The sequence below is a fragment of the Psittacula echo genome, assembly GCF_963264785.1.
Source record: "Psittacula echo genome assembly, chromosome: 1".
Classification (NCBI taxonomy): domain Eukaryota; kingdom Metazoa; phylum Chordata; class Aves; order Psittaciformes; family Psittacidae; genus Psittacula; species Psittacula echo.
This window is the reverse complement of record NC_137735.1, coordinates 95,957,868-95,968,861: the sequence shown is the minus strand read 5'-3', so window position 1 is coordinate 95,968,861 and position 10,994 is coordinate 95,957,868. Positions and strand designations below refer to the sequence as shown.

Sequence of the window (10,994 nt, the reverse complement as noted above, 5' to 3'; positions counted from 1 at the left end):
GTTCCCTTAAGTCCAGCTCCTCGCTACAGTATCACCAGGCCCAAGAGTTACTTACTATCTTTCTGTGCTTCCTTTCCTAAAATCAGTAGAAGATACATCTTCACCTCTCACTAAGGTACCTGTTCCAGACAGGCAGGAGGCTATGTGTTGTCTACTAGACGGAACATTTGAATTTTCTGGGAATGGAGGCTTAGTTTGAGTTAACTTGGTTTCAGGGTGGAGTTGACTAATAGTCCCAAAATAGCCAAGTGAGGGGTTTTGTTTGTTTGTTTGTTTTGGTTTGAGTTTGTTTTTTTTTTTTTTTTTTTTTTTTTTTTTTTTGGGGGGGGCGTGTGATCAGGGGACTTGGGGTTTTTTTGTTTGTTTTGTGTTTGTTTGTGTTTTGTTCTGTTTGTTGGTTTGGGGTTTTGGGGCTTTTTTGGGGGGGGATTGGTTTTTGTTTGGTTGGTTTTTCACCCCCTTTTTTTTGGGGTGGGGTGGGGTGGGGGATGGGCTTGCGTTGGGGTTTTTTTGTTTCTTGGTTTTTTTTTTGTTTTGTTTTGGGTTTTTTTTTGTTTATTTGTTTGGGGTTTCTTGGTGTTTTGTTTGTTTGGTTTTGTTTATTTGTTGGGGCTTTTCTGTGGGCTCTGTTTTGGTTGGGTTTTTTTAAAATCTGAAATGGTATGTGAAAAATATTTTTAATACAGTGCAATAAAGTCTCTGATCAGCAGGAGAAATCTCCCTAACTGATATTTACTGACCAAATCTCAATTAATTTAGCGTAGTGACTAAGGATGATTCATGTGGGAGGGGGCCTTGAGAAGCCCCTAGTCCAGCCTCCTAGTCAGGGAAGGATCAGCTCTGAGCTTAGGGCTGGTTTCTCAAAGTTTAACACAGATGGGTCTTTCAAACCGCCAAAGGTGGAGATGGCACAATCTCCCCGGGCAGTCTGTGCCAATTGCTTGCCTGCCTGCCTCCCGTAAGTGACAAAACTGCCTGTCTTTAAATCCAGGCCAGCCCTCCCGTTTCATCTTATTCCTTCTGTCTCTCATGCTCCCATCAAGTGCAAGTATGAAGAGCACGACTGACCTTGTAAGCCCTGAGACTTGCTGTTAGGACCCTTGCATGGCTGGGTCTCCTGACAGGGTGATCTCCAGCCCTGATCAGCTCTGGGGCCCTCTGCTGAGCTAGCTGCAGTCTGTCCAAGTCTTTCCTACGCTGGGGAACCAAAGCTGGCCATGGGTACCCCACATGTGATGTAATGAGTACTGAGTAAGGAAGAGGTAACAAAACGAGAAAAAACAAACAAAAGCCTTTCCTTTGGCCTTTTCTGGCATGTGAGGCTGAGATTTCCCAAGCACTGAGGCAAGGGACACCCAAAACATACAGTATTTCACCCGCATCTAGATGCCCAGTTCCCCTGATCTTTTTCTGCAGCCTGAAATCACCTGAGGTGCAAAACCTCGGACTCTCATTTAGCTGCTCGGCAACCTCTCGGCAGCGGCAGGCTCCATGGCTGTCACCAGACACCTTCCTGTGCAGCGGCGCTTTAAAAGGTGGCCAGCCGCCCTCTTTGCGCGGTTCCTTATCCCCGAAACCAGCGCGGAGCCGCCTCCCAGAGTGTCACCCTTCGGGGAGCCCCAGCCCTAGGGCCGCCCAAGGGGCGCGAACGGGCGGTGCTCGGCGCAGCCCTCCCCGCGGCGGTGGCGGCGAGGGCGGGCCGGCACCCGGAAGAGAAGCCGTCGCCACCCGTCTGACTTCCCCAGCGAGTAGGGACGCAGGCAGGTGGGCGCCATGCTGCAGTTCTTGGTAAGGCTCCGCGGTGCCGCCATTTCACGGCGGGGCGGAGCGGAGCGAGGCGGGCGGGGGCCGCTCCTCGGCTGAGGGAGGAAATTGTCTGTGTGCGGTCACCGCCCGCACCTGCGGACGTTTCCGGGGAGATCCAGCGGAGGGCGGGTGGCTTCCCCTCCGCTACGCTCCCCTATCCGGGGTGCTGTCTGCGGCTTCTTCTCTCAGTCCCCGGATCCTCGGCGTTCCTACCCCGTGGCGTGACTCGCCACTGTGGCCCTGAGGCCGCTTCTAAGCGGGGGCTGCTCCCGGCGTTGGCTCTCCGGGAGCGCAGCATCCTTGCGCCTGCGGCTTCGGGCGGGTTAGCTCCTCCGGCTCCTTCAGAGCTGCCCTGGTCCTTGAAGCCGCCTCGCCCTGCTTTCGGTACCCGCCGGGCTTATCCCCGCAGAACGGTGCTTTAAACTGGTGTGGAAATGAAGTTCCAGCCTTGGTTTGGTTTTCTTCCGAGTCGTGCCCTTAATTTGCACTGGAAATACAGCAGATTTTGCTTTCTCACGGTGATGGCCACCTGCTGCTCAAATGTCTTTGTATTAGCATATGTACCTCCCTCCTGCGAGAGCAGGTTTTCAGTTCCTGTCATCCTGGGCACCCTGAGCAATTAATATCTGGAGATGTAGATTTTTATATATAGAAGTTAAGGCAAAAGATCGTATCCCGTTACTGCCTTTTGTTAAATCCCCCTTAAGAACACCAGAATTGAAAGGCTGAATGTTTTTGTACTTTTCTCATTTTAAGATTCATTTCTGTCTTTCCACTATTCTGAGTGTCTCAAGTTAGGTGCCTGGCCACTGTTCATTAAGTACTAGATCAATGCTGGTAGTTTTACAGCCAAATGTTGAAATAATTTACCTGACCAAAAGGCTGATGATTTCTCCTGTAGCAAAGCATGGAAGTAACCTCATGGTTTACAGTCTGGTGATGTGAGGGATGGCTTAGTGTTTTAGTTGTGTTCAGATATGTCCCAGTAAGTACAAACAATAAGGGATATCCTCTCATCTTCTGTTGTGGGAAGAGTAATTTAGTTGCTGGATAATAAGTTTCATGCTGTCTTCATACCAAGTGTTGATACAGTGCAAGAACAGGTAGCCTACTGTAAGTTGGGAGAGTCTTGTATGTTTTTATGAAATTAATAAATAAGGCCTATTTCTTACCTTCATAATAACACGTATGAAAGCCTCAGTCGGTCCTGTAGCTGTTTATAGTCTCTCTCCACTCTGATGGAGAGAAACCCAAGTTTCTGTGTTTATCAATTCTGCTGCTTGCTGCTATTTTTTCTTTTGTTGTTGTTATTTATGGTTCCTAAATAAGAATACCTTACCAATTTTGATTTCCTCATTAGCACGTGAAAGTCAGAAAAATATATACTAATTCTGAGTTTCTCTTCCCTTTGGGTGTAGATTGGGTGTTGAGCTCTTGTTATGGCTGTAGCAGGGAGATAAAGGGATAATCTTGCAAACCTTAGAGTTTTGCTATCCAGAGTTAAGCATTAAATAAACATTTGTTTAAAATGCAACTTGAAATGCTGAGCAGAAACGGAAAGACCCTGAACTCTCATCAGCACTGTGGTCCTTCATTAACATGCACATTTTAATTGTCTGTATCTTCTGCTTTTCACATAATTGAAATCTAAATAGTGGAGGGGTTTGGGGGTTTTTTGTTTGTTTTATTTTGTTTTTCCCTCTGATTGAATTGTCAGCTATTAAAGTAAATTTAACTGGGTGGATTGCTCTTGAATGCAGTGCTAGACTTTTCAGTAAAGAAGTACGCTTAAAAGGAGTACTGATCTCAGTACTGTCTGTACCAAATAAGCAGAGTATGATAGTTATCCCTTCTTTGGAAGTCTTCTAGGGTGAAAACCTAGAAACCTGCTAATAAACAAAGACCCGGCTTGTGTTTTCAAGTGAGTTCTCAGACACAGGTAATTCTGCTCTGCTAGAATGACGCTCCATCTGGTTTATGTCAGTGCCGTATTTGTTAATATCTCCCAGAGTACTTATTTAACTGGTAATTGAAACTACAAGAGCAAATGACCAGTGCAGTACCCACAAAAAGAACTCTGCTTTTTCTTAAATTGTTAAAGTTAAGCTCCTTAAAAAATAATAATAAACAAAGAATAAGACCAAAAATTGTTTAAGAAAATACTGAAGTAACTTGCAGTCATTTGGCAGTTGTCAACCAGTTTTAGTTTTCTGTAGCTAGGTTTTCACCAGAGTCTGAATCACTGAAAAGATGACCTGTACTGTATCCTGCTTTGGGGAAAAGATGTCTAGCCAGGATGTGCTGGTAAAGTTGTTATTGTGGACAGTGGTTTTATTTTTCTTAAAATAGTCTTATTTTGAAGCAATGACCATGAGTAATAACAATTTTCTGAAACAGAACTCGCTTCAGCTATTATACAGTGATTTGTCTACTGGCAGTGAATGAAGGCACAGTATTAGTAGTGTCCCTTTCCAAAATAGCTTTCATAATATAGGACATACTTTTTGTGAAATGTAACAATAAAAATGAATTCTAGGATCTTATGGCGCTGCTGAATTAAGATCTCATCACCTGTCTTTGAAGAGAATAATTTCTCCTACTCCAGAAGCACTGTTACAGTTGAGGATTTTCCTTATTGGGCAAACAGGATCTGGGCCAGGAACTGTGCTTGTTTAGTTCTCACTCTCCTTCCAGGGTGTATTTTCATAGACATTTTCTTAGACACCCTTCAGCAACTACAAGTCGGCACAGTTGTCAAAAGAGGTTGTGCCCTGCTTCCAACCAGCAGTGCTTTCCTCCATTAGGGAAGGCCCTTGATCAGAGTGGATTTGGCTCAAAACTAATCTCTTGGGGTTGAAGGGATCTGGAAAGTACACAGTTGTTAGTTGTTGCAGAAGAGAAGTAGCATCAGTTTAAATTGATGCAGAAGCTCTACTATTAAAACTCTTAAGGTGAGATTGGGTCTTTTTGCAGTCAGAGCTTCTGGCGTTCAAGCCTGTGAACCTTTTTTTTCTTTGTATATTACTGTGTTATGTCTTTGTAAATGTATGTCCCTTTCCAGCACCGAGCATCTTTTTAGTATATCCAGGCATGGACCAAGAGCTCTGTGTTATGTAGGTCCCTGCTGCTGTTTCTCCCATTTTTATAGAAGTTACTGCCTTTGTGAGTGTGCAGAGAATTTTACAAAGATGATCATAGCCTGATCCAAGTAGTCTTGGAGATGTGTATTGAAAACCCAACAGTGCTGTGTTTTGGAAATGATGGCAAGGTTTTCCTGGTGAGGAGGATGGGTAAAATTGCACCCATATGGAAGAAAGGTGAGAAATTCAGTAGGAGTGAAATTGAAGACCTTCAGTCTTTACATGACTTGCAATATTCCTATTTATTTATTTTTAAAATTTTAACCAATATGCTTTTGATGGAAAGATGTTAACTGTTATTCTCTCATTTTCTTCCTTTTTAGCTTGGTTTTACTCTTGGCAATGTGGTTGGGATGTATCTGGCTCAGAACTATGATGTGAGTATCCTTATATTTTCAAAGTTAAACCTATTCTAAACCTAAAATATAAGGCTGTTTTCTCTCAATCAGAGCTGAATCAGTCTTTATTTAGATGGTTTATTTTATTTAAACAGACTGCAGATGTACTGACTTTAGTTACAGGTGAACTTGAACGTAAATTGAACCAAAACACCCACCTCTGGCATCTCTGTGATAAAGGAATGCTTAAGGACTTAACTGGTATTGGGGCCCTAGAGCACAGGTACAGTAAACAGATCTCTACATAGGTAGAGATGGAGAAATAGAAAAAGTTTAGCATCTGCTTGTGAGTTGTACAGGCACTAAAATACAGGTTTCCTGACTCTGGTAGCCTGTGTGCTTACAGTGTTATACACTCAGTCCACCTGTTTGTTACTTAAAAATCCTTCAGAGCATCTGAAATTTCCCTCTTCTGTACCAATAAGGAAAATAAGTTTGCCAGCTTTTTTTTTTTAAATTCAGCACCTGCTCCTACTTCAGTGTATTGACCTTCAATTTTTATTTCCTTTCCTCACAATGACAATGAGAAAAGAAAGAAAATGAACTTTCTATCCTCAGTTCTCACATCAGTGGAGATTTTTCACTGTGAGAGTTAGAGCTGAAGGTTTAGAACTGAGCCTTCAATACAAGCTTTTAATTTCTGCAGAGTCAGCAGAATTCCTTATAACAGCAGTGTCACTTAGCTGTTTACAGGCTAGAGTAGTTAATGAAATTTAACATAATTTATTTTCCTTTCTTTTGCAATCTGTATTAACCATTAAAAAAAACCAACCAACCAAAGTTGTTGAGGCTCAAATCTCTGACATTTATGTTTTCATGTTTTGCTTCCATCTCACCTTCAGTACTGAAGTAATCTTGCTGGCAGAATTCTTACTTTTTTGCTCCTTGCTCATGCACATATTTTTGTAATGTTTCCTGTCCAGTCACTCCAGTAAGGGTACTCATAAAAGGCTGGTTTATATCTGTTTTACAGTGTTATGAAAATGTAGTCATAAGAACATATTTGGGTGTATCAATATGTATTGTAAGCAGGGCAAGATGCTTTTCTCTCATCATTAATGAAATATTGCCACAAGCGAGACTTACGCCTTTGATTTGAAGGAAATGGTTCCCTGAGAATGTAACACTGACTTGCAGGATGAACATGGTAATTTTATTGCTGGTATTGAAGATGATTTGTTTTAGATGACATCTAGGATAAACCTGTCATACTGAGGTCCTAATTCTGCAGCTGTATGTGGATGTGCTTAGTTATAAGTGCATGGAGGGTTCTGCTGACAGCAGTGGAGCTCTCTTGGTTTAGCTTAAATGTCAGGTGTGGTACAGGTGGGGTTCTTAATTTAATAGCTTAACTTTGAAAGGGAAAGCAAGAGAGAAACTAATGATATTACCTGTACTATCATCCTCAAAACATCCAATGAGAGAATTGCAGTCTGTTTGGTCAGGTTACGTATGAAGTAAAAGCTCTCCCTCCTCCTCTCCCCCAACTATCAGTGGGAACTTTGCTTTACTTTCATTTTAATCAGCTTGTAAAATCCCGTGTTGTCAATTCTCAGTTTTAGATAGAACCATGAGATAAACTATGCCTTGCCCTTAAAAGTTGTTGCTTGGTTTGGGGTTTTTTAGTTATTAAAATTGTCAAAATTTACTGTTAGATTATTTTATCAAAATGCTTTTATTTGCAAGACAAAGCTGAAGTTTTGAAATTCACAAGCGGTAAACTGAATTTTCGCACAAGTGTGAAACTGCAAAAGGTTGCCAGCTTGCAATACAATAAAAATCTCCAATGGGGAATTTTGGTTCCCGTGAGGTGCACATTGGGAAATATTTCTTCATAAATTTCTTGAACGTATTTGCTGCTCATGAACATCTCTTTTCTTTTGGTTTGTGACCAGTATAGTGCAATCTAAAAATTATTATTGAAGTCTGTGCATCAGTGTTTAAATCTGCTTATTATTGGCAGTTTGTCCTTTCAGTGAGGAAGCCAGGCTGGTCTTACTAATTTTACGCAACAAGTGATCTTGCTTTCCTCCCTGCTGTTCCCATCACCACTGGCTGAATCTTAGTCTTAACAATCTAAAATATTTCCTGAAGCCTTATGTGAGGTATTTTCAGCTGCTGTTTGCTTGATGTTGCTTTGTTTTCAACCTCTGCGCAAGGTAGCAGATCCTGGAAGCAAGTATCTTTTAGAAACCAATTTAAACTTAGAAATAAAATTTCTTGCTGTCTTTATGGTGTTGTCTTTCCTGCTGAGGTTCATATAGCTTGGGATTTTTTTTTAATTTGTGTGGATTTTGTTGTTTGTTTTGTCTTTAAAGATTCCTAACATTGCAAAGAAGCTTGAAGATTTTAAGAAGGATGTGGAAGCCAAGAAGAAACCTCCCAGTGACAAGTCCTAACAGAGCAATATTACCCAGGTCACTTCTGTGCACACATCAAGGATGCAATTTACCTTTCAGGAGATCAAGTAAAGGGTTGGCATGGGAGGTTCCTCTACTTCCTGTCTCCTAGAACTGGATTGTCCTTATTTTGAAAAGAGTAGCCTTGAACTTTTCCTGGGACTGATTTTCAAGGGTTTCAGAATCTGGATTACCAGGTGATATGTGACTGGATAAGATTATCTGTTTTTTTTGTTATTGCTTTTCCTAATATTTTGTAACCCATTTTTACCTGATCCAGCTGGAGTCCTGTTAGTCCTGTTACTGTGTGTACCTCACACTTTGTAGTGCCCTAGTTCTTGGAACATTGCAAGAGAAATTAAATTCATTATGAAGTAACTTTCAGGGTTTCTTGTCATTCGTTGTGAGCAGCAGTAATTCACTGTTCTTAAGATCTGCATTCTGTTGGAGATGGGAAAGTTCATCTGTCAAAATTTAACCGGGGGGGTGGAAGCTCCTGCTTTTTCCATTAATATTAAATGATCACATCCAGCAGTGTAGACTTTGCGCCAACATGAATGATTTAAAAAAATCTAAAAGGCCATCAACTTTAACCTACGTTTCAAATTCATTGCTTCAAGAATACCCAGGAGCAAGTTTCTCACTTAACGTGGGTACTGTGAACTTCTGCATGTTCAAAATGCCTATGTGCATAGCTGAAATTGCCAGCTAAAATATGCAGTCTTAGATGAATCAGTCCAGATGTGTTTCACCAGGGCCAAGAAGAAGGGAAGGACCACCTCCTCCCTCAACCTGTGGAGGATGCTATGCCTAATGCAGCTCAGGGTGCTGTTGGCCTTCTATGCCTCAAAGGGCACACTGCTGACTCACGTTCAACTTGTCTACCAGGACCCCCAGGTCCTTTTCTACAAAGTTGCTTTCCAGCTAGTCAGCTCCAGCTTGTACTGGTGTGTAGGATTATTCCTCCTCAAACATGGGACTTTGTATTCTCTGGCCTATGAATGTCCTTCTGAATGACAACATGGCCATCTTGTGCACCAACCACTCTTCGCAGTTTTGTACTGTATACAAACTTGCCAGGGGTGCACTCTGCTCCGTTGTGCAGGCCATTAATAAATATGCCAGTGTTCATTAATTCAGTATTGGCCCTGGTATTTTTCCCTGGGTACATCACTGGAGACTGGCTGCAGCTGGACTCTGTGGTGCTGACCACAAGGCTTCAAGACCCTCTACTCTGCTCTTATGAGACCTCACTTGGAGTATTGTGTGCAGTTCTGGTGTCCTCAACATAAAAAGGACATGGAACTGTGGGAACAAGTCCAGAGGAGGGCCACGAGGATGATCAGGGGACTGGAGCACCTCCTGTATGAAGAGAGGCTGAGACAGTTGGGGCTGTTCAGCCTGGAGAAGAGAGGGCTGCGTGGAGACCTGATAGCAGCCTTCCAGTATCTGAAGGGGGCCTACAAGGATGCTGGGGATGGACTATCCGCTAGGGACTGTAGTGACAGGACAAGGGGTAATGGGTTAAACCTTAAACAGGGGAAGTTTAGATTGGATAGAAGGAAGAAATTCTTTACTGAGAGGGTGGTGAGGCACTGGAATGGGTTTCCCAGGGAGGTTGTGAATGCTCCATCCTTGGCGGTGTTCAAGGCCAGGTTGGATGAGGCCTTGGGTGGCATGGTTTAGTGTGAGGTGTCCCTGCCCATGGCAGGGGGGTTGGAGCTAGGTGATCTTAAGGTGCTTTCCAACCCTAACTATTCTATGATTCTAAGACCAGCATTTCAGCCAGTTTTCCATCCATCTTACCATTCAGTTATCTAGTCCATGCTTCCTCAATTTGCTGGGGAAGGCTTTGTCAAAAGCCTTGCCAAAAGCCTTGCAAAACAACATCAGTTGTTCTCCTGTCATTCACCAAACTAGTAGTTCTGTTGTACAATTGCTAGGCTGACCAGGCATCATATCCCCTTCATAAATTCATGCTGATTACTCCCAATCACTTTCTTGTATTTATTATGTTTGGAACCAGCTTCCAGGAGGATTTGTTCCATCACCTTCCCAAGGTTTGAACTGTGACTGACCAGCCTGTAGTTCCCATAGTCTTCCTCCCTGAAGACAGGAGTGACATTTGCTCGCTTTTAGTCCTCTGGAGGCTCCCTGGGTCAACATAACCTTGCAAAGACAATACAGAGTGGCCTCAAAATAACATCAGCCAACTCCCTCAACATTTCTTAGGTTTCCCTTTCAGTTGGTGTGCCTATAGAGACACTTCTTGTTGCAAAACCAGGATCCAAGGGTGATCTCCTTGCAGCCAGTGTCCTCACCAGTGAGGCACCACTACACATGGCAGTAAGCATCAGTGGCTGGTAGCGGGGTCCATTATAAGCCCTGGGTACAGCAAGGAGGTGAACCAGTCCTAAGATCCATCTCAAGAAGCCTGTTAAGCAAAAGGAGATGGAGTTAAGAGAGTTGACTGGAGATGAGACTACAGTGTAGCAACTATGCAAAAGGTGAGGCCAAATGAACAAAGGAGGTGGGAGCTCAATATCTGTGTTTAAGGGGGGCTCTGAACTTAAGGTAAGAAGAGGTGAATGGGAGTCTCAGGAGAGGCTGACCAATGCAATAAAGACATTCAGGGCCCTTGCACTGACTTGCTTAAATCCATAAAATTCAGTAAACCCAGTGGTACAATTAAATGGCATGGAATCAATAAATTAAAGAAAATTTATTGTTCTAATACAATTAAAGATCCACCAACATCAATGACACATATTCAGTGTAACATGAGTCAGTCAGTCCACTGTCTTCACAAGGTGCAGTCAAAGCAATTGTGGGGTATAGACACTCCTTGAAAATGTCCAGCTTCACTCTGTCTGCCAGAGCTTTTGCAAAGGCTTTTACAGGAGCTTTTGTCAGGGATTTTGTTAGGCAAGTGTACCTGCCACACCATCCACTATGCAACTACAGTCAGGAGTCGACTGGTTTCCTTGGAGTGGTGGTACAGTCACCTGTTGCCTCCAAAGTTAAAAGGGAGCCCAGTCTCATTGAGTCTTAATGTTCACTGTGAATCATTAGTTCTCCACTATTTTTAAGATATACTGCCTAAGCGTAAAAAATAACATATGACATTAGTTGTTAGGGATGTTGGTGCTTTTGAATGGTTTAGAACAAATAAACCGTCCAAGGCACTACGGTACATATCCCTGGACTCTAGGATAATGGAGCAAAAGCCCCAGCAAAATCCCAGATAAAAT

The 10,994-nt window shown here is 42.8% G+C and overlaps 1 protein-coding gene across 1 annotated transcript; it reads left to right on the top strand.

Moving 5' to 3' along the window:
• Window positions 1–1,633: 1,633 nt before the first annotated feature.
• Window positions 1,634–8,121, top strand: STMP1 (short transmembrane mitochondrial protein 1). The gene is made up of 3 exons (XM_080628492.1): window positions 1,634–1,788; window positions 5,270–5,323; window positions 7,663–8,121. Exons 1-3 carry the CDS (start codon window positions 1,774–1,776, stop codon window positions 7,741–7,743), a joined length of 150 nt encoding a protein of 49 aa, XP_080484618.1. The 5' UTR covers window positions 1,634–1,773; the 3' UTR covers window positions 7,744–8,121.
• Window positions 8,122–10,994: the final 2,873 nt, after the last annotated feature.

Bases quoted from the DNA above. Each gene is read 5' to 3' on its own strand.
- STMP1 (XM_080628492.1), top strand. The intron at 5,324-7,662 runs GTGAGTATCCTT...TTGTCTTTAAAG, and splicing joins ATCTGGCTCAGAACTATGAT to ATTCCTAACATTGCAAAGAA.